The sequence below is a fragment of the Stegostoma tigrinum genome, chromosome 3 (assembly GCF_030684315.1).
Source record: "Stegostoma tigrinum isolate sSteTig4 chromosome 3, sSteTig4.hap1, whole genome shotgun sequence".
Lineage (NCBI taxonomy): Eukaryota > Metazoa > Chordata > Chondrichthyes > Orectolobiformes > Stegostomatidae > Stegostoma > Stegostoma tigrinum.
This window is the reverse complement of record NC_081356.1, coordinates 54,162,145-54,186,712: the sequence shown is the minus strand read 5'-3', so window position 1 is coordinate 54,186,712 and position 24,568 is coordinate 54,162,145. Positions and strand designations below refer to the sequence as shown.

General features: G+C 42.2%; 1 protein-coding gene across 3 annotated transcripts in view; it reads right to left on the bottom strand.

Annotated features, from left to right (window-relative positions):
* Positions 1-24,568, bottom strand: part of sema4d (sema domain, immunoglobulin domain (Ig), transmembrane domain (TM) and short cytoplasmic domain, (semaphorin) 4D) — a 243,197-nt gene that overhangs the window by 7,270 nt on the left and 211,359 nt on the right. For all 3 annotated transcript variants that reach the window (XM_059644600.1, XM_048527936.2, XM_048527938.2), the window contains 2 exons: positions 15,210-15,413; positions 8,709-8,806 (listed from right to left, as the gene is read on the bottom strand). In XM_059644600.1, the coding sequence (XP_059500583.1) occupies positions 8,709-8,806; positions 15,210-15,413 (302 nt within the window). The remainder of the gene's footprint in view (positions 1-8,708; positions 8,807-15,209; positions 15,414-24,568) is intronic.

Genomic DNA, 24,568 nt, shown 5'->3' with positions numbered 1-24,568 from the left:
TTTATTTCTATGAGCTTTTTTTAAAAATCATTTTGTGCGATGTGAGCATTGCTGGTTGGGCCAACGTTTGTTGCCTCTCCTTTGTGCCCTTGAGATGGTGGTAGCGAGTTGCCTTTTTGACACTGAAGTCCACCTGCTGTGGACTGACCAACAACGTTGCCAGAGAGGGAATTCCAGGATTTTGATCCAGTGACAGTGGAGGAACGATCATATATTTCCAAATCAGGATGGTGTGTGCACTGGAGAGGAATTTAAAGGTGTTGATGTTTCCATGTATTTGCTGCCCTTGTCCTTACAGCCATTGCATTTATGTGGTGAGTCCAATTGAGTTTCCAATCATTGATAACTCCCAGGATGTTGACAGCGGGGTATTCAGTGACGGTGGTTAGATTGTCTCTTGATGGTAATGGTCATGGTCATAGCCTGGCATTTGTGTGGCCCAAATGTCACTTGCCACTTGTCAGCCCAAGCCTGGACATTATCCAGATCTTGTTACATTTGAACATGGACTGCTTCAGCATCTGCTGAGTCGCGAATGGTGATGAACATTGTGCAATCATCGGCGAACATCCCCACTTCTGACCTTATGATGGAAGGAAGGGCATTGACGAAGCAACTGAAGACAGTTGGTCCTAGGATTCTACCCTGAGGAGCTCCTGCAGAGATATCCTGGAGCTGAGATGACTGACCTCCAACAACTGCAACCATCTTCTTATGTGCCAGGTGCCACCAGAGAGTTTGCCCCTGATACCCATTGATTCCAGTTTTGTCAGGGCTCCTTGATGCCACACTCTGTTGAGTGCAGCCTTGATGTCAAGGGTTGTCACTCTCACCTCACCTCTGGAATTCAGCTCTTTTGTCCATGTTTGAACTAACGCTGTAATGAAATCAGGAGCTGAGTGGCCCCGGAGGAACTTACACTGCGTGCCACTGAGCAGGTTATTGTTGAATGGGTGTGCATGATCTCACTGTTGATGACACCTTCCATCACTTTTCTGATGATCGAGAGTAGACTGATGGGGCGGTAATTGGCCAGTTTGGATTTGTCCTGCTTTATAAGTACAAGACATACTTGGACAATCTTTCACATTGTCAGGTAAATATCAATGTGGTAACAATACAGGAACAGCTTGGTTAGGGAAGTGGCAAGTTCTGGAGCCCAAGTCTTCAGTACTATTGCCGGAAAGTTGTCAGGGCCCCTAGACTTTGCAGTATCCAGGGTCCCTGACCTTTTCTTGGTGGCACGTGGAGTGAATCAAATTGGCTGAAAACTGGTACCTGTAATGATGGGGACCACAGCAGGAAGCTGAGATGGATCATCCACTTGGCACTTCTCTCTGAAAATTGCTGCAAAAGCTTCAACCTTGTCTTTTACACTGATGTGCTGGGCTCTTCCATCATTGACGAAGGGGATATTTGTGGAGCCTCCTCCTCCGGTGAGTTGTTTAATTATCCACCACCATTCACAACTGGATGTGGCAGGACTGCAGAGCTTAGATCTGATTTCAATGCTGTGTGGAGCTGGAGGAACACAGCAGGTCAGGCAACATCACAAGAGTAGGAGAGTCAATGTTTCAGGCCTAGACCCTTCATCAGGACTGGAGAGGGGAAGGGAGCTGGGTCTGGGGGAAGGTAGGTAGGATGGCGATAGGTGGATCCAGGTGGAGGTCGTGGGGATTAGTCAGTGGGTAGGGTGGGGTGAATAGGTGGGGAAGAAGATGGGCAGGTAGTGTCAGGTCAACAGGACGGGGATGAGTGGGGGTGCTGGGGGTGCGGTGGTTTGGACATGGGATGAGGCCTGGCTTGGGGAGATTTTGAAACTGGTGAATTCTATGTTTAGGCCATCAGATATAGGCACCCAAGACAGGATATGAGGTGTTGTTCCTCCAGTTTGCACGTGGCATCATTGTGGCACTAGAGGCGGCCCAGGATGGGCATGTCACCAAGGGACGGGGAGGAGGAGTTAAAATGGTTAGCAGCTAGAAGGTGTTGTTAATTAGAGTACAGAGCACAGATGCTCCACAAATCTGTCACTGAGTCTGTGTTTGGTCTCACCGATGCAGAGGAGGCCACAGCCGAAGCAATGAATACAGTAGGCCAGGTTGGAGGATCTACAGGTGAACTCCTGTCAGATTTAGAAGTTTTATTTTGGGCCTTGGAGGTGAGAGGGAAGGTGCAGGGGCATGTGTGGCACCACCTGTGTTTGCAGGGAAAGGTGCCAGGTGCAGTGGGGTTGGTGTGGAGTGTGGAGGACGAGTGAATCACAGAGTGAGCGGTCCCTATGAAAGGCAGATAGGGATGGGGAGGGAAATACATCTTTGATGGTGGGGTCGGATTATAGGTGGCAGAGGTGGCGGAGGATTGGTGGGGTGGTATGTGAGGACCAGCGGGACTCTGTCTTTATTTTTATTTTTGTTGAGTGCAGAAGTGCAGGAAATGCAAGAGGTGTTATTACAGGCATTTTTGAGCAAAAGGAGGGAAGTTCTGGTCCTTGAAGTAAGAGGACATCTGGGATGCCCAGGAGTGGAACACTCTATCTTGGGAGCAGATGTGGCAGAGGTGGAGGAATTGGGAGTAGGGAATCACATTCTTGCAGGAAGGTGGGTGAGAGAAGGTGTAGTCTAGGTAGCTGTGGGAGTTGGTGGGTTTGACATACACGCCTGTGCTGAGACGGTTACTCAATAGAGAGACAGAGAGGTATGAGAAGGGAAGAGAGATATGGAGATGATCCAGGTGAATTTGAGGTTAGAGTGAAGGGTGTCAGTAAAGTTGATGAACCGTTCAAGCTCCTTATGGGAGCACAAGGCAATGCCAATATAGTCATCAAGGTAACAGAGGAAGAGGTGGGGAATAGTGCCAGTGTAACAGCAGAGAGTGGACTGTTCCATGAATCCTACGAAGAGGCAGGCATAGTTTGGACCCATATAGGTGTTCATAGACACCCCGTTAGTCTGTAGGAAGCAGGATGAGTTAAAGGAAAAATTGTTGAGGGTAAGAACAAGTTCCATTAAGTGAATAAGAGTGTTGGTTGAGGGGGTCTGGTTAGGCCAGTGGGAGAGGAACAAACAAAGGGCTTTTAGGACATCTGCGTAGGGGATACAAGTGTACAGGGACTGGATGTGCACGGTGAAGATAAGGTTTTGGGGGCCAGGGAATTGAAAGTCGTGGAGGAGGTGGAGGACATGGGTAGTGTCCCAAATGTAGGTGGTGAGTTCTTGGGCCAGTGGTGTAAAGATAGAGTCAAGGTAAGCAGAGATGAGTTCAGTGGGGCAGGAGCAGACAGAGATAAGGGGTCAACTGGGGCAGTTAGGTTTGTGGATTTTGGGAAGTAGGTAGAACCAGGTAGTCTGGGTTTGGGGAATGAAGAGATTGGATGCTGTGGTTGGGAGGTCTCTTGAGGTGATAAAGTTATGGATGGTCTGAGAGACGATGATCTGGTGATCAGGGCTGCAGTTATATTCGAGGGGACCGTAGGAGGTAGTGTCAGAGAACTGGCACCTGGCATCTACAATGTAGAGGTCAGTGTGTCATGCCCCTACTATGCCCTCCCCATATCCATGGGTTTGATGGTGAGGTTGGCGTTGAAGTGAAGGGAGCAGAGGGCTGCGTGTTCCGATAGGGAAAGGTTGGAGTGAGTGGGTGGGTTGGAGAGGTTGAGGCGATTGACATCGCATCAGCAGTCAGGGATGAAGAAGTTGAGGGAGGGTAGAAGGCCATGGGGTGGTGTCTCACTAGCCCTATCATCATCCCACCTACCTTCCCCCCAGACCCACCACTCTTCCCTCTATTTATTTCCCAGCTTCCTTCCCCGTCCCCAGTCCTGATGAATGGTCTAGGCCTGAAATGTCGACTCTCCTATTCCTCTGATGCTGCCTGATCTGCTGTGTTCCTCCAGCTCCACCCTGTATTGACCTCTGACTCTAGCATCTGCAATTCTTGCTATCTCCTTAGATATCTCTGATCTGTTGGTGCCTAGGTCAATGCCTGGTGATCCACCTAGTTTCGTTACTTTGAGTCTTTGTTAAGACTTGTACAACTGAATGGCTTTCTCGGCTATTTCAGGAGGCACTTGGGGTCTGGAGTCACATGTAGGCCAGACCAGGTGAGGATGGCAGATTTAATTCCCTGAAGAGCATTAGTGAACCAAATCGGTTTTACTGACAATTGACAATGATTTCATTGTCATCAGCAGGCTCTTAACACCAGATTTTATGTTTTTTTAAATTCAGTTCCACCATCTGCTGTGGTCAGGTCTCTGGATTAATTGTCTACCAATAACACCACAAGCCGATTGCTTTCCCTTCTCGCTGATGTATTCTTGTAGAAGTATCGGTTTTCTCATTTTGTCTGACACAAGCCCTTTCAATAATAATAGCAAAACATATCTGATTCCATTAGATGGCAATCTCATTCCCACAGAACAAAACTGTCAAACTCAGGCAGCTTGCCACTCTAGGCTTTTTTTTCAAAAAGAGGAGAGAGCTCCACATTTCTGACAGGAAATTCTCTATCAGGGCTCCCTCAGATTTGCAGAGCCACAGGATATTATGGGTAGAAGGTTGGATGCAAGGAAGCCAGGTAAGTAATACTGGGATTTGTGAAGGTCAATTATGAAGGAAGATATAAAGAGAATCAGGCCCAATTGAGCAAGCAAGAGGTGGTGTAAGGTGAAGGGGGCTTGAGTCCAGCAGTGGGGGATCAGGAGGCACACCAGACCAGGAATGGGTCAATCGAGGGGGAAGGGCAGATTGATTCTTGCGAGAAAGAGACAGATTGACTCAGAGAGGAGGGGAGGGGGTGTGGGTGTTGACTCCCATTAGTCGAAGAGATTTGTGTCCAGACCAGAAGAGACAGGTGAGGTCCAGAGCAGAGTGGGGGAAGAAGAGTTTTTGAGTCCCTCACGATGAAGGGAAGGTTGGGTGCAAGGGGAAGGAGAGCAATATGAAGTGTCAGGTCCCACAGATGCCTGTGGAGTGGAAGTGGTTTGGGGAATGTGTAATTGGGGATGGGTTTGTGTAAATATTCTGTCAGTTACAGAGGAAGTGATGGCCTCTAGGTATTATTGCTAATCTATTAATCCAGAACATCAACTAATACTCTGGGGACCCAGCTTCAATAAAGAAAAACTGGAATTAAGAATCTACTGAAGACCATGAATACATCTAGCTCACTAGTGTCCTTAGGGAAGGAAATCTGTCATCCTCGCCTGGTCTGACCTACATGTCACTCTAGACCCAAAGCAGTGTGTTTGATTCTTAACTGCCCTCTGAAATGGCCTAGCAAGCCACTCAGTTGTATCAATTGTTATAAGGTCTCAAGAAAAAAAAGAAACTGGAAGAACCATCCAACATCAACCTAGGCACCGGAAACAACAGATACAGCCCTGCTGAACCTACAAAGACCCTCTCACCAATATATGAGAGCTAGTGCCAAAATTGGGATAGCTGTCTCACAGATTAGCCAAACAGCCTGATACAGTCATATTCACAGAATCATACTTTACAGACAATGTCCCAGACACCCTCATCACCATTGATAATGGGAACTGCAGATGCTGGAGAATCCAAGATAATAAAGTGTGAAGCTGGATGAACACAGCAGGCCAAGCAGCATCTCAGGAGCACAAAAGCTGATGTTTCGGGCCTAGACCCTTCATCAGAGAGAGGGATGGGGTGAGGGTTCTGGAATAAATAGGGAGGGAGGGGGAGGCGGACCAAAGATGGAGAGAAAAGAAGATAGGTGGAGAGGAGAGTATAGGTGGCGAGATAGGGAGGGGATAGGCCAGCCCAGGGAAGACAGACAGGTCAAGGAGGTGGGATGAGGCTAGTAGGTAGGAAATGGAGGTGCAGCTTGGGGTGGGAGGAAGGGATGGGTGAGAGGAAGAACAGGTTGGGAGGCAGAGACAGGCTGAGCTGGTTTTGGGATGCAGTGGGGGGAGGGGAAGAGCTGGGCTGGTTGTGCGGTACAGTGGGGGGAGGGGACGAATTGGGCTGGTTTTGGGATGCGGTGGGGAAAGGGGAGATTTATTCCTATTTATTCCAGAACCCTCACCCCATCCCCCTCTCTGATGAAGGGTCTAGGCCCGAAACGTCAGCTTTTGTGCTCCTGAGATGCTGCTTGGCCTGCTGTATTCATCCAGCTTCATACTTTATTACCCTCATCACCATCCCTGGTTATGTCCTATCCCAACAGCAGCACAGAGCCAAAACAGGTGGCAGCACAGTGGTGTGCAGTCAGGAGGGAGTTGCTTTCAGAGTCATTAACATTGACTCTGGACCCCATCAAGTCTCATGGTTTCAGGTTAAATATGAGCAAGGAAATCTTTGAAATCACTTGAATAAAAATCAGCAAAGACTTCAAGCACATACATTGAGGAGTAGGAAACTGGCACACAGGAAGATGGTGATGGTTGTTGAAGGCCACCCTTGCTGTGGGACATTTCTGCAGGAGTTCCTCAGTGTAGTGTCCAAAGCGCAACCATCTTCAGCTGCTTCATCAATGACATTTCCTCCATTGTAAAATCAGAAGTGGGGATGTTCACTGATGATTGCACAATGTTCAGCACCATTCATGGCTCCTCAAATACTGAAGCAGTCCACATTCAAATGCAACAAGATCCGGACAATATTCAGGCTTGGGCTGACAAATCGTAACATTCATGCAACACAAATGCCAGCCAATGACCACCTCCAATGAGAGAGAGGTAGGTGGGGCACTCAATCTAACTACTGCCCCTTAACATTCAATGGTGTTACCATCACTGAATTCCCCCACTGTTAACATCCCTTGCATTACCATTGACCAGAAATGTAACTAGACTCACGGCATAAACACAGAGTCTATAAGAGCAGGTCAGAAGCTAGGAATAATGCAGCAAGCAATTCTCTTCCTGATTCCTCAAATCTGTCTACTGTCCAGAAGGCACAAGTTAGGAGTGTGATGGATTACTCCCCACTTGAATGGGTACGACTCCGACAACATTCAAAAAATTTCTCTACATCTTTGGACTGTGGCTTGAGCCTTGTGCACGAATACCTGCAAAATTTTGAAGGAAAATGTCTAATCCTTCCCATCCCCAGTACCATTTCAGGAGTAATACTCATGAAAAATGTGCATGCTTAGTGGCTCATGTAAATTAATATGTTCCCTGAATTTTAAATTCTGACAATTTACTGGGTAAATTTCAATCATTACCTAGAATTAATGCAAGAATAATTCAAATTGGTCTCCCATCTATTGCCCCAAATTTTAAAGAGGACTACTAGCTAACAGATTAAAACTGAGTCCATAAGAAGTGGGTACATGGCAAGACCAAGAACTGGTACTTTCAATCCAGCCAACAAAAATGTGGGGAATATACAATGAAAGATGACTAGGGATCATAGTATCCAGAGATAACCAATTCAAAGCCATTTCCATGCAGAAATGGAAGTAAGTAAGTAAGTAAGTAAGTAAGTAAGTCGAACCCAAGTGATTATTCCAGCTTTGTTGATTTTTAAGTAGGTTATGTTACTTGAGATTTACTTGCCAAACTTGCAGATGCTTTGAAAATGGTGGGCCTGGAAAATAAAATCTGGAGCAAATTTTTCCAGTTTTATCCTCCCCAATCCCCAATTCAAGAAAATAGCAACAGATTTTACTCAGAGAATCTTGAAATTTATTGTTAACGCAAATAAATGCAAATACATTAAGCCACCTAAGTGGTCTGGGGAAGTATGGGGCGGCACGGTGGCTCAGTGGTTAGCACTGCAGCCTCACAGCACCAGGCACCCAGGTTCGATTCCAGCCTCGGATGACTGTCTGTGTGGAGTTTGCACATTCTCCCCGTGTCTGCGTGGGTTTCCTCCCACAGTCCAAAGATGTGCAGGCTAGGTGGATTGGCCATGCTAAATTGCTCGTAGTGCTCAGGGTGTGTGGGTTATAGGGGGATGGGTCTGGGTGGGATGCTTCAAGGGGTAGTGTGGACTTGTTGGGCCGAAAGGCCTGTTTCCACACTGTAGGGAATATAATCCAATCTAAAAGTATAGTTGGGGACATGTTCATGCAAGTGTTGCGTCAGTTTATTAGTTACTCAGAAGTCTGTAAAATTTAAAATAATCAAATACATGGTCAACATAGGTATTTACTCAACTTCATCAGAGCACTCCAAATTCTCCTATTTAAATTGCTTTTGGAGCATGCTAGAGGTAGAAGAGATGCCCAGTTGAATGTTCAATTTCTCAGGAAATTTTTTCAAACATGTGCTACAATTCCATTGGTCTCATCTGTGCTGGAATAGCAACTGTCTGGCAGGAAGTAAATCCAGGCTGTGTATTTCCTTATTGTACAATGTAGTGATGGGCTGAGGCCCAGCATTTTTCCAGTGAGTCTCTGCACTCAGCTACATTTCCCAGTAAAACTGCAAAGCACTGGAGGTTTGCAAAACCGTGCAACTCAAATTGACATCAGACCTTGGAGCTTTAATATATATCCTAGAGACTGACTCAGGACAGGAGTAAGCTAGTAGTTAACATGAAGGCAAGTAACTGCAAATAATGCAGGATAAAAAGGTTCAGGTTTAAATAAATATTAAATTAAAATTAAAATTTAATTTTGATGTTTTAAGGGTTAGAGTTTTTATGTCATTGTGACTTTAACAGTTTTCTAGATAACTTAATGATGGGGAGATTTTGAGAATAATTGTCACTTATGTGACTTTATTTTCTTACCCATGACTTCATCCAAGCCTGCATCATTTGTTCATGATCATCTATTGCCTTCCTCCATTTTGCCAGTTCTTTTGACCATGTCTTTTGCACAAGATTATCTGAAATAAACGTAGATAATGTTAATTCAACAATCCTACCACAAATAATTGAACTTGAGTCAAATATGCAAAGGAAAATAGTGCTGTTATTGCGAAGAATGTTTTTAGTGCATTAGAGAAATAACATTCAATTAATTGAAAAGCAAATATATTTCTACGTTTTGTAGATTCTTGTATGACAGGTAAATAACATAATCATCTTGCAGATTCTGCCACCACTCAGACCGAACTCTGACTTCATCATTAAGTCTGCTGAAAAGGTTGATCCTGTTATAGTCTGGCGAACTGACCTCTACATTGCAGAGAGTGAGCACCAACTCTCTGATACCTCCTCCAGTCTTCCCTGAACCATGACTCCATCTTGCACTTCAGGCCATTGTATCATCTACAGTAACTGACTTCATTTCATACAGTGATGTCCCCCTCCCCACTACCTCCAAGCTGATAGTCGCCCAGCCCAGCACAGCTCACTTCTACCTCCTTCCAAAAATCCACAAACAGGACTGCCTGGGTAGACCTGCTACAGCCTGCTCCTGCTCTTGAAGAAACCAATCTGTTTCTACCCAGACTCAGTCTTGTCTCCCCTGATCCAGTCCCTGCCCACAGCCATCTGTGATTCCTCTGATACTTTACGGCAGTTTCAGAAATTCCAGTTTGCAGGTTCCAGCTGCCCTCCTCTTTATCATGGATGTGCAATCCCTTTATATGTTCATCCTTCACCAGGATAGTCTCAGGGCTCTCCACTTCTTCCTGGAGCAAAGGCCTGAACGATTCCCACTCACCCAACACCTTCCTCCACAACTTCTCTTTTAACTCCTCTCATTTTCTTCAGGTCAGAGAGGTGGCGATGGGTACCCGCATGGGACCAGTTATACCTGCCACTTCATGGGGCACATGGAACATTCTTTGTCCAAGTCCTATTCTGGCCCCCTCTCTGAACTCTTTCTTCGATATAATTGGTGAAATCGCTGGTGCTGTTTCCTTCTCTTGTCCAGAATTGGAAAAGTTAATCAATTTCACATTCATTTTTTTCTAAAATTCATTCACAGGATGAGGGAGTTGCAGGCTAGGTAGCATTTATTGCCGATCCCTAATTGCCCAGAGGGCAGTTAAGAGTCAACCACATTGCTGTGTGTCTGAAGTCACATGTAGGCCAGACCAGGTAAGGATGGCAGTTTCCCTTCCTAAAAGACATTAGTGAACCAGATGGGTTTTTCCCCAACAATTGACAATGGATTCACAGTCATCATAAGAAGCTTAATTCTAGATATTTATTAAATTCAAATTCTACCATCTGCCATGGTGGGATTTGAACTCGGGTCCCCAGAACATTATCTGAGTTGCTGGATTAACAGCCCAATGATAATACCACTAGGCTGTTGCCTCCCATTTCCACCTGACCTTCACTTTCACCTGGTCTACCTCTTCCCTTCCCTTCCTCAACATCTGTTTCCATTTCTGGGAATAGACTAGCCACTAAAATCAACTATAAACACCCTGGCTCCCACAGCTACCTGGACAATACATCCCAGCACTCTGCTTCCTGTAAAGACTCCATTCCATTCTCTCAGTTTCTCCATGGCATATGTTCAGACGAAGGCAACTTTGAAATAGGAGCCTCCAAAATGTACACTTTCTTCCTCAAAGGAGGATTCCCCAGCAGAGTTTTTGACAGGGGCCACAACCAGAACTGACTCATCTCCCACAATTCTGCCTTCTCTCCCGCAACAGCAACTGGGCTCCCCTTGTCCTTACCTACCATCCCAACAACATCCACATACAAAAGATCATCAGCCACCATTTCTGCCACCTCCAGCAAGATGCTACCACCAGACACATATCGCCTCCCCTTCCTTGTTGATCTTCTGCAGCAACTGTTCCCTCAGAGACATCCTGGTCCACTCTTCCTTCACCATACACCCACAGCACCTTCCACTGCAACCGCCAAATGTGTAACACCTGCCCATTCACCTCTTCTCTCCCTAGTATCCAGGTGAAGCTGCACTTTATCTGCACTTCCCACAATCTAGTTTACTGCATTCACCGCTCACAATATGGTGTCCTTTACACTGGGGAAACGAAGCGTAGACTGGGTGACTGCAAATGACCCTGAGCTTCCAGTTGCCTGGCACTTTTAACACACCACTTTGTTCTTTAGCCAACATCTGTTTCAGGCTTTCTGTAGTGTTCCAGTGAAGCTCTGCACAAGCTGAAATGACAACACCACATTTTCTGGTTGGGGACCCTGCAGCCCTTCTGACTTAATATCGAGTTTAATAATTTTAGGGCCTGAACTCTCCCATGTCCCAGCCTCCTACCTCACATAGCAGGCTTTCTTACCACATAGACTGCCATTACACACTACCTATTGTTTGTCACTAACAATCCCCATTAACAGCTGTGGAGCTGGAAAAGCACAGTAGGTCAGGCAGCATCCGAGGAACAGGGAAGTCAATGTTTCTGGCCGAAGCCCTTACTGTCCCCATAAACAGCTATTCACCCTCCTAGCACAATTGTTATCAACTCCTTTAGCTGCCCAACCATTCTTTTCTCCCTTTGGTCTCTATCCCTACCTAGCATTTACTTCGTAGCCCCTCCCCCTACTCTATCTTCTGCATATAAACTAATATTTTCCAAGCTACCATCAGTTCTGAGGCAGGGTCAGTGGACTCTAAAATGCACTCCCAAATCTTCTGAATTTGTGGAGCAGTTCTTCTGATAATAAGTAATCTAACTGAAATGTTAATGTTTTTGTGCTTTCTATTACTGTGTGTCAATGAGTCACTTATTTTATTCATTTATGAGATGTAGTCATTATTGGCTAGACCAGCACTTATTGTCCAACCCAAGTTGTCCTTGAGAAGGTGGTAGTGAGCTGCTCTCCTGAACTGCTGTAGATAGACCTACAATTGGGGAGGGAATTCCAAGAATTTGAATCAGTGACACTGAAGTTACCCAGAAGTGGCGGAGGGAATGAATATTTGTGAATGTGATGCCAATCAAGCAGATGGTTTTGGACTTGATGGTGTCAAGCTTCTTGAGTGTTGTTGAAACTGCACTCATCCAGGCAAATGGGAAATCTTCCATCACACTCATGACTTGTGCTTTTTAACTGGAGAATCATAACATGAGTTATTCGTTACATGATTCCTAGCTTCTGACCTGCATTTGTAACCATAGTATTTATATGGCCAGTCCAGTTCAGAATGGTGATAAATGGGGATTCAGTATGGATAATGCCATTAAATGTCAGGGAACAATGCTTGGAAGCACTTTTTGGAGATGCTCTTTGCCCAGCCTGTGTGCGGTATAAATGTTCCTTGCCACCTGTCAACTCAAACATGGATATTGTCTAGGTCTTTCAGTATTTGAACATAGTCTGCTTCAGTATCTGAGGAGCTATGAATTATGATGAACAATGTGAAATCATCAAACGAGTCTCCGTAGTTCTGACTTTATGAGGGGAAGATTATGAATGAAGCAGTTGAAGACGGTGTGCACAGGACAGTCTCCTGAGGAACTCCCACAGACATGTGCTGGACGTGAGATGATTAATGTCCAACAACCACAATTTCTTGCCAGCATACCAGGTATGACTCCTAACTATGGTGAACTTATCCCAATTCCCAATGACTTGCTATTTTGCTCGGACACCTAGCTGTCTTGCTATCAAGACAGTCAGTCTCACTTTTCCTCTGGAATTCAGCTCTTTACTCTGTTTGAGCTAAGGTAACTGTGTCAGAAACTGAAAGGCTCTGGAGAAGCTATATTGAGATTTAGAAAGTACTTTATTGCTGAGCACATTCAGTTTGATAGTACTTTTGATTACACCTTCATTTCTTTACTGATTATCAAGATTAGACTAATTGGGCTATAATTGGCCAGGTTAGATTTATTTAGCTTTTTGTGCAGAACATACCTGGGAAATTTTCCACATTTTAAGGTAGAGGTCAGCATTGTAGCTGTACTGGAACAGCTTGGCTAGTGTTTTGAAAATTTTCAATATTAGAGTCAGCAATATTATCAAGGCCCAAAGTCTTTGCATTGTCTAGTACCTCCAACAGTCTCGATTCACTTCAAATGATATCAACATTTGGCTAAAGACTGGCAATGGAAATGCTAGGGTTCTCCAGAGAAGGGCAAGATGAGCCATCCTGTCAACACTTCTGAATGTTAATTGTTGCAAATGCTTCATAATTTTATCTGATACTTTTAACCTGATGTGCTGGGATCCTCCATCATTGAGGATGGGGATATTTATGGGCTGTTTTCCTCTAGTGAGTTGTTTAAATACTCATGACTATTCACAACTGGATGTGGCAGGACTGTTGGCTGGACAGTAAGATTTAGAATAATGCTGACAACATACTTGTGCCTCATATTCCTGCTGAGGTAGACTTGGAACCTTGGCTCCTGTCTCGGAAAATGAAAGACTTTTGCATACCAACCCCAAAAAGACCTGCTAAGGAATCGGCTTGAGGTGAAGTTGCAGAAGACTATGAATCCATGCCTTACTTTTGGGCAGAGAATGTATATCATATTGCTGTCAGACCAACTGTGATTCTAGGAACAATATTTGCTATGATACTTGTTCTTTCCTTCCAGAGTTTGTTACGCTTTGACTTTATATGACAGCAATTGAAATTATCGATCTAAACACAAAGGGTTGTTCTCTGCTATACGCAACAGTGCCTCTGTTCCACTCTAAGATTAAGTCCATTAAACAAAATGCCTACCTTTTTGGTCAGTTGTAACTCTAGTAACTCAAAATACTGCAGATCAGCCATGACCCAGTGCATGGTGAGTATGCTTGAGGGGCTGAATGGCCGAAAAGCCTATTTGTGTTCTTATTTCTTATGGTCTATGATCTTATGCTAGGAAACTGAAATAAAACGCTGGAGAACCTCAGCACGTTGGTAGCATCTGTAGAGAGAGAAACATAGCTAATTTTTCAATGCTTGATGTGACTTCTTCAGAATTGTTGATAATGCTCTAAGTTTGAAACTATTCAGAATGGTGTGTCAGTGCAGTTTGAATCCTCTTTCACTTTTGATCTTCCCGCTTTAAACAGCATCTCTCAATGTTGGGAATGTTGGTCAGTTTAGGTCTGTTATTCTGTAATGTGCAGGAAATATTAATGAGGGAAAATAATATCAGTGAGACTCCTGAGGCAATCCATGGTTGAACTATACAGACCAGGAAATTCTCAGTCTCCTCTCATCGACAGTGTCAACATCAAACATACCAAGTCACTACCACATGTACAGACACCTGGTAATAATAAAGCAAATGGTGGCTAGCAACATCTTTTGACATTATAGCTTATGAGGGGAAGAATGTTGGGGTGATTAATAACATTGTCATTTCCTGCATCTCCATGATAACAGGATTGTACTTGGCCAAAAGGTACAAGCTTTTAGAATATTCCACATTAAAAAAACTTTCAACCTTATTGTGTAAAATCAATGTTCACTTTGCAAATTTATCTCAATGCATGTGTCACCTATAATTGCACCTATAGGAATATGGTATGTTTATCTCACTTTGCACTATTACCCTATTGTGCATTATTGAAAAAATATTCAAAAACATTTCAAAATGCTTAATTTCAGTGTCCTTGGGAAGCAAATGGAATATTTTTGTACATATAAATATTTTTTATTACTGGAAAAGGTTCTCCTCACTGGCATTCTGACATCAATTGTCCAATGGTTCCAACTCAACCAAAAGACAAACAAAACCAGAAAATTGCTGGAAAAGCTCAGCAGATCTGGCAGTATCGCTGGAAAGAAATCAGAGTTAACATTTCAGCTCTTCCTCAGAACAATCAAAATACAATTGCCTCCTCTGTAAAGCAGAGACATCATCATCCCACATCTTTGCTAAACTACTTTGACTCCAAGTTTTTAATAGACTCCATGGTTAGCTGCATATTTCCTTCCATACCATAAAATCCTCTTGGCTCTGCCCTTTTGTGCAATCTCTCTTTGGTGGTACAACCTATTGTCCTTTGGCTCAACTTTCTAGAACTGCCTCATATCAGACTTACAACATTTGTACCTTTAAAAATGTTCTACATGCCAATTGAAGCTTAATTACCCCTTCTAGTTCTTTTTTGCATGGCTGAATCTTTATTGTTTATTTTTTACCTTGTTTTAATTAGATTCTAATGGAAATAAAAATGAAAAGTCATTATCATCAGACTCTAGAAAAAGAACAAGCTTGTGCTTCGACTAAAAAAGCAAATAAGGGATGCTTACCCTGTACTGCTCACAGAGTCTTTAAAAATTCTGACAGGTTATTATTGACATGGGAAGCAGTCAGATTGGAAGAATGTAAAAAACTTTGGGGCATTGTATTGTTAGATGCAATATAACACACAATTTGATGTCTCAGTGCTTACCTTTAACGACAATGAGTACATTTGACTTTGCTTTTCCTTTTTTGGATACAACATGACAATGATATTGTGTGTCAGTTGTTACCGTGTCCTTCAGCCAGCTGATAATATGGAGTCTCCCATCTCTTAATGGCTGTGTTTGGTGCGTAACAGATTCGATCACCCTTTGACCATTTTTCTTCCAAATAAAATGCAAATCTCTGGGTCCTGTAGAAAGTAATAGCGTTGAAAATCACCATATTTATTTGTTTGTTTCACCTTCTTAGGCTGTCTTCTGTTAATACCATAATATTTAATCAGGAGAGACTGCCAGGAGCACAGATTGGTGACTTGCTGATAGCTGAGACAACTGAAGTAGATTGATCTGAACAGTTATGAAATAGATTCCCATGTGATATGCCATGCTAACCATCAGTTAAAATCAACTGAGGTAAAGTCAAGGTTACACCAATGATCTTGTAGTTTGAATGAAATGTCTGGAGATCCATGGATACTCATTGGATTCTTCCTTTAGTGATGGCACATCAGACCAGGGAAGAGATTGAATTGCTGCATGTATTGCTGACTAAATTTTCTTCCCCATGAAGTTCCTTCCAAGAACGATGTTGAACCAAATTTTATTGATTGGTATTAGAATATTGATCCTGCTTCTTTAAAAAAAATCATTTGAATATGAACAATAGTAAATTTGTTAATTCTTTTCAAATTACCATCAGAAATTTTCAGCTCTTCTCTCTGCATGCGCTCACCTTCCAGTGTGTGACAAATGCTTATATTTCAGTGTGTGATAATTACAGCTGGCATCACTCTCATTGTAAGACTTGTCTTGTGGTTAACCATAAGACCTATTCCCCTCTTTTTTTTGATCAACCTTAACGCTTACAACAGCTCAGATTATAACATGAAGGTCTAAGGCGTCGGAACATATCAAAGTGAATACTAATGTTCAGTGCAATTGCTCTGGTCCTACGGTTTAAAGTTCTCTCCTGAACATCCCTCTCACTTGCCTTATTTGACACATTCCTTAAAATTCCTCTTTGACCAAGCTTTTGGTAATTTTTTTGCATATCTCAAAGGGAAACTAAGCATTTATGTTAAGCTGTCTTGAAGAAGTTGGTTTTAAATTGAGCGCTTCTGTGGAGCTATTAAAAGCAGAATTGTTCCTCTGAGTCCACAGGATTACAATTGTTCCTCTGAGTCCACAATGACCAACTTCTTCCATCTCCTCCATCATGAACATTACAGGTTGTTAATTCTTTAGCATTGGCCCCGAGTCTCCAAGTCTTGAAGCAATTGTGAGCAACCCGGAGAGCAGTCTGTTGGGTGTAAAAGTGTTTTTTAAAAAATTTTCTTTGCTAATAGACAGGCTAGGGAGACAAGGCTGTCAATGAAACAGCCAAGTGTAGTGGAGACAGTGGTCTTTCTGCTTTCCAAGAGGTTTGAGCACAAAAGCAATGTACTATGAGAACGACCATGGAATGTGAGGTAGCACGTCATGAAAACACACTCCTGGCAGTTGAAATAAACAGCCTAAGCTGCACCCATTCCCACTAATAACCAAAAGCTGGGAATTACCTTTGAGTCTTTGCCAATGCAGTAAGCAATCCAATAATCAAAAATATAAGATACACAAGTTGCTTGTGGGGGCACAATCAGTACTGACAACTACTGGGAAAAATATGTGAGGCCTGAGGCCTAATTTCAAATCTAGGATGTTCCTGTTGGGGCTTGCCACTAATTCATGAGTTGGAAATGGCTAAAACTAATATTCATCCTGCACAGTAACTAGGCAGAATAAGATACAAATATGGAGTTAGCTGTTGCTCTTCAATGTACATACTGATTAAAATAGCTTCATGTACTATACTGGGTTCCTTTTGACTTTCAATTTTCCAGCTATTTCAGTTTTACCCTTTGGCAATTTCTTCACAATGCTCACAACTACCAATAAAATAATTCAGATATGACTATTTCCTTGCAGCAATAGAAGAATACATACATAGAAATAAACCACTTAGCTATCATTGTCTATGCTTGACTTAAACACGGACAGATACACAAATACTAAAGTAAGAGAAATGCTAGAAAATTATTTATCATAAATCCCTTTCAACTCGAATGTAAATAGTTGAGCATCAACAGCCATGATCTTATTGAATTTGGTTTAAGGAACAGATATTGCGTGTCCTTGATATGTATGTCCCCGTCAGGCAGGCAGTAAGTGATAAGGTAAGGGAACTGTGATTTACTAAAGAAATTGTATCTCTTGTTAAGCGGAAGGGGGAGGCTTATGTGACATTGAGACAAGATGGTTCAGATGAGGCAATGGAGGGTTATAGATTAGCTAGGAAGGATTTAAAGAAAGAGTTAAGAAGAGCAAGGAGGGGGCATGAGCATTCATTAGCAGGTAGAATAAAGGAGAACCCTAAAGCTTTCTATAGGTATGCGAGGAATAAAAGGATGACTAGGGTAAGAATAGGGCCAGTCAAAGACAGAAGTGGGAAGTTGTGTATGCACCCTGTGGAGATCAGAGAGGTGCTAAATGAATATTTCTCAACTGTTTTTACTCAGGAAAAGGAGAATATTGTAGAGGAGAAGACTGAGATACGGGCTATTAGACTCGAAAAGGATTGAGGTTAGCAAGGAGGAGGTGTTATTAATTCTAGAAAGTGTGAAGGTAGATAAATCCCTGGGCTGGATGGGATTTTTCTGAAGATTCTCTGGGAAGCTAGTGAGGAGATTGCAGAGCCTTTGGCCTTGATCTTTGAGCATCATTGTCTACAGGTTTAGTACCAGAGGACTGGAGGATTGCAAATATAGTGCCCTTGTTCAAGAAGGGCAGTATAGATGGCCCAGGTAATTATAGACCAGTCTGCTGTAGGAACAGCTAAGAGACTAGGAATCCTGCAGTGAGGTGACTCATTTCTGGTGATCCCAAACCCTGTCCATCATCTAGAAGACTAGTCAGGGCAGATGGAATACTCTCAGCATGCCAGGATGGGTGCAACTTCAACAAAACTAAAGAAATTCAACAGCATCCAGGACAACACAACCTACTCAATTGGCATACCCTCCATTACCTTCACCACTCACTGCCTTCACCACCAACAGTGACAGCAATGTACATCATTTAAAAGATGCATTGCAACAACTGCTCAAATTGCCTTTAGATATGGGTGTTTTGCCTTCAGCAGGATATTTCACAGATTTTAATTACAGTTTGTTATTACATAGCGACATTAAACTTACAAGCATATCAGTGAGCTAATGTCAAGTTGTTTAATTACACACAGAGCAGCATGCCTACATTTTAAGTGATCCCTGTAGATGGAGTTTTAGAACTTTATAATGGCTGGTCATACATTACGATCTGGTGATTGTATCATGAGCGTGTCTCAAAAGGTAAACTAATATACTAACCATGAAATATAACAACTTCGATAGCACCATCCAAACTGACAATCCCTACCATCAGAAGGAGAAGGACAGCAGATGTGTTGGGACTACTACCTATAAATCCCTCTTCAATGTATATACCACCCTAACTTGGAACTATATGATTATTCCTGATTTGGTTCTGGAACTCCCTTCCTAGAACACCGTCGTGTACCTACATTCCAAGAGATTGCAGCAATTCAAGGTGGATCACTACTACATGGCTCCAGTGCAACCAGGGATGGGCCATAAATGTTGGCCCAGCCCACAATACCTACATCTCACAAATGAATAAATTGTTGAAAGTATGTTTTTTTTAAAAAAAATCTATGATTGAAATATAATTGAGGCCTGAGGACCAATTTCAATTCCAGGGCCCTCCTGGAATTGAAAAAAAAAACCTGTTTGGTTTGAAGTGACCAAAAGCAAATCTTCATCCTGCATATTAACTAAGTGTCTTAAGATACAAATATGAGGTTAGTTGTTATTCTTCAGTGTATATACTGATTAAAATATATTATACTGAATTTCTTGGACATTCAGTTTTCAGCTGCTGATTTATAAATATGATAATTTCATGACAATGTTCACAAGAAGTGACGATTATGTGATATAATACTAGGTTTTAAAATTGTTGGTTGGGAGCATTGTGGAAAGTTCAGGTAATAACTTTCATACTTTTAAGGTCTGCAGTGCCGTGAATCATGATTTTAAACACAGAAGAGCTAGGAGGAGACAAGTTTTAAGATGAAGTTTTGGACTTGGAAAGGAAAGCATATAGGAACACTGACATTAACGAACTTGATAAAACAATCATTCACCATTGTTCAGAGGGATCATTGACATCTCTCTCTGTTGGAAAAATGATCAATTTTGTACATAGCTTGAATGGAGACAATTCAGAGACAGGCTTCCATGAACTAGCACAACCCATAAGAGAATTGAACTCATGCTGCTGGCATCATATTCTAGCTATCCAGGCACCTGAAAGACAAATTTCTGGAGAGGTTGGAGGCTGAAGAGATGGGTTTGCCTTTCATCTATTGTGCTTTCCCTGTAAAAATTTAGGAGCATGTGACAGCATCCAGAAAGTCTCACTGGAAGCCGATTTCAGCCTCTAAAAGGAGTGATGGGCTGGTGAGAAACCGAAGGCTTCTTGGCAAGAATAGCCTGATAAATATGAAGTTAAGGTAAAAAAAAATTAAGAGCAAAATGTTCATGAAGAATTAAGTGGTTATTAGTCATACGCAATTATTAGTTAGCACTGCAAGAGTCTTAAAGCAATGAGTCTTTGAAGAATGGAAAGGAACAAAACTTTTCTTGCATATTAAAGAAATTTAGAACAAAGCCAGAATATTACACAAGACATAAAAAGTATTTTTCTCAGTGGGGAGATATTGCATCATGCAGCCTTTTATTCAGTACTCCAATTTCTAAATGTGCCCTTTTAAAAAATAGAACGATGCTAAGTAGTCATACGCCTTTCCATTCAAGTCCATTGATGTGTGGCAGTTATGTATGCGAAGGTTCACAGGCAAATAGTGCTTTCGGGTATTTCCCCTTTGGTTTAAAGCTATAAACATATGAGTAAAAGCACCATCTGGCTGACTACAGAGTTAGACTAGTAAAACCCAAGTTCAATGTACTGAATTAATCAATCAGTTTCAATAGTTATCTTGTAATACAATTCTCCTGTGTCTCAGAGCTAGGAAGAAAGCATGAGTCAACAACTAGGATTCCAGCAGTTAGACAAAAATGTATATGTTAATTCATTCACTTGGTGTAAAGTTGAATACAATTAGAAAGACATGGACTGAACTGCAAGACATTTGACTGAAATTTCCAGTTTGAGTATTACAAGCCAGCAACTTTTCCAAATTTCTTTTCCACCATCCTCACTCCCATGCACCACAGCTCACTTGAGCCAGCATGTATTGTTAGAATATTAAAGCGTTTCTGAAACCCTATATATGTAATCTTCTAAGTCCAATTATTTGTGATGTATTTTGGACTACTCAGGCACGCTACAAATGTAATTATCTGACCACTCGTTTATGGCTCCCTACATGAAACTCAGAATTCCTAAACTACTCTTTATATCCCGGACTTCAGAGCAGCAGAGAAAATTAGAAAGAATGTTCTAGTGCTTATCTTTCTGGTGATTTATTATCTTTCACCCATGCCTGACTGACTTCATCCTATAAGAACACACGAACTAGGAGCAGGAGTAGGCCGTCTGACCCCTCAAGCCTGCTCCGCCATTTAATAAGATCATGTCTGATCTTTGAGACTAAGCTCCACTTACCCACCCACTCACCATATCCCTTAATTCTTGCACTGTTCAAAAATTTATCTAGCCTTGCCTTAAAAACATTCAGCGAGTTTGCTTCAACTGCTTCACCAGGCAGGGAATTCCACAGATTCACAACCCTTTGGGTGAAGAAGTTCCTGTTGACCTCAGTCCTACATCTGATTCCCTTTATTTTGAGGTGATGCCCCCTAGTCCAAGTTTCACCAGCTAGTGGAAATAACCTCCCTGCCTCCACCTTATCTATTCCTTTCATAATCTTATTTGCTTCTATAAGCTCTCCCCTCATTCTTCTGAATTCCAGTGAGTGTAATCCCAGTCTAATCAGTCTCTCCTTATAATCCAACCCATTCAACTCTGGAATCAACCAAGTGAATCTCCTCAGTACCCCCTCCAGTGCTAGTATATCCCTTCTCAAGCAAGGAGACCAAAACTGCACACAGTACTCCATGTGTGGCCTCACCAGCACCCTATACAGCTGCAGCATAGCCTCTCTGTTTTTAAACTCCATCTCTCTAGCAATGGCAGACAAAATTCCATGTGCCTCCATTTAATTACCTGCTGCACCTGCAATCCTACTTTTAGCGATTCATGCACAAGGACACCCAAGTACCTCTGCATGGCAGCATGCTGCAATATTTTACCATTTAAAACATAGTCCATTTTGCTTTTATTCCTACCAAAATGGATGACCTCACACATATCAACATTGTACTCCATCTTCCAGACATTTGCCCACTCACTTAGACTACCTATATCCCTCTGCAGACATTCAGTGTCTTCTGCACACTTTGCTCTACCACTCACCTCAGTGTCATGTGCAAATTTTGCCACACTACACTTAGTCCCCATTTCCAAATCATCTAATGTAAATTGTAAACAATTGTGGTCTCAATACTGATCCATGAGTAACACCACTAGCCACTGACTGCCAACCAGAAAAACACCCATTTACCCCTACACTTTGCTTTCTACTGGTCAACCAGTCCTCTATCCATGCCAATACATTACCTGTAATACTATGCAACTTTATCTAATGTAGCAGCCTTTGGCGTGGCACTTTTTCAAATGCCTTCTGGAAATCCAGATCCATCACATCCACAGGTTCCCCATTGTCCATAGAAGCAATCTCAACATACTTTCTAGAAAGTGTATATTTTTATTATACGCAGCATGTATTAAGATAAATACCTATCATTCTAAAGCTGTAATTTCATGTGCACTTTCACAAAAAAAATAGTAATATCCCTAAAGTCTTAATTACAGCCAAGGTCCTCACTCTTGGGAATCTGTACGAAAACAAACTAACATCAAGGCAGCAAATAAAAGAAAGAATCACCATACAACAACAATTTATATAGTTTGCAGAACGTTTCTGAAACAAAATAGGAACAGATTTGCGTGAACAGAAAGAATGCTTTGCATTTACTATGATTGTAAAAGGTTTATTTTCTGGTTCAATATGATTGAACATTATTGCAACATCCTTTAGGGAAAAAAAACAGTTTCAGACATAAATGAAAACAATTTCATGGTCAAATTATGAAAATTATAGTTTTGTTCAATAATATTAAATTTGATTTGTGGCCTCAGGTTCTGAAACAAATTGGTTATATTATCAGTACTGATGTACATTAGACCCCAGTCAAGAGAAAGGGCTCTAAAATTCTTATCCTTGTTTGCAAATCCCTCTAATGCTTCGTTGCTTCCCAGAATCTGGAACAGCTTCATAACCCACCGAAATAAATGCATTTTTCTAAATCTGTCCATTTGTGCCTTCCTAACCAACATCTTAATTACTCCACTATTGATGTTCATGCCTTCATCTATCTAGGACTCAAACTCTGAAATTCTCTCCCTTTATCTCTTGGCTCTTCTACCTTGCTTTTATCCCAACATAACATCTCACATAGTCATTTTCACTTTGTTTTATAATACTCCCGTGAAGTTTAGATTTTTAGATTAGATTCCCTACAGTGTTGAAACAGGACCTTCGGCCCAACAAGTCCACATCACCCATTGAAGCACCCCACCCAGACTCATCCCCCTATAACCCACGCACCCCTGAACACTATGGGCAATTTAGCATGGCTGATCCACCTAGCCTGCACATCTTTGGACTGTGGGAGGAAACTGGAGCACCCGGAGGAAACCCACGCAGACATGGGGAGAACGTTCAAACTCCACACAGACAGTTGCCCAATGCTGGAATCGAACCTGGGTCCCTAGCGCTGTGAGGCTGCAGTGCTAACCACTGAGCCACCATGCCACACAGTGTCTTGCAATGTTTCATTATGTCAAAAGTGCTATTTGAATTTTGTTGTATATTGGTTATCAACTTGCGTAAGTTGCCATACTCAGAAATACTGAGCTCACTTTGAACCCAACTATCTTAGTTAATAAAAATAGAAATTTTTAGAGAAACTTAGCAAATCTGGCAGCATCTGTGCAGAGAAAGTAGAGTTAATGTTTAAAGTCCAGCAACACTTTTTCAGAACTTCTGGTTCTGACTCGTTTTGAAGATGTACTATTGGACTTGGAACTCTGCTTTCTCCCTACAGATGCTGCTAGCCCTGCCCAGTTATCTCCAGTAATTTCTATTTGTTTCAGATCTGCAACATCTGCAATTCTTGGTTTTAGTCTTGATTGACACTTCAGAGCATAATCCAGTCCCCACTTAGTTTTTGCACAGTATCTTTCTGAAGTGTTTTTCTAAGCTACAAAAATTCTTACTGGGTGATTCTTGTTGTTTGTGAGAAGGTATTCAACACTAAATAACACTGACATAATTCACACTTTAGAGATGTGCCTGTGTTTTATGAATGTCAACACTGAATCACAACTTTTGATCAACTAGCTATTTTAGTTGTTCCATTGTGAAGGTGCTATTTTTATCAGATGACTGTTGAATGAGACATTCAAGTACAATATCACCAAGGCACTCATTCATGACCAACACAGTAGTCTTTTTGTGTGCTTATCCAATTATATATAGGGTAAAGATCAGATCAAACATGATGAATGCGAAGACGTGAGGAAGCACTGACAATTGGTGGAATCTTGGTAGGCCTGCAGACCGGTCCCTTGAGGTTAGCAGGACATCTGGATAAAGTGGTCAAAATATATATTTAACCTTTGTTAGGTGAGACAGAGTTTAAGAGCAAGGTGGTAATGCTGGAAGTGTATAAAATATTACTTAGGCCACTAGAATATGTGTATTTTTCTGGAATCCACATTATAGGTGTGATCTGATAGCACTGGAGAGGATGCAGAGGAAATTTACAATGATGTTGCCTGGGCTGTAGAGTTTCGGTTACAAGATTGGACAGACTGGGGTTGTTTTCCTTACAGAGTAAGTTGAGGAGAACACAGTTGAGACATATACAATTACGTGGGACATATAAAGTAGACAAGAAACTTTTCCCTTTGATGGTGGTATCAATGATCAGGTAGCATCAGAGGCAGGAGGTTTAGAGAAGATGAGAGGAAAAGCTTTTTCATTCATGTGTTGGGGGGAATCTGGAACTCACTGTCTTTAAATGATGGCGGAGGCAAAAACCCTCACGACAATGAGGGAGTACATAGATGCGCATTTGTGATACCCAGGCATACAAGGCTA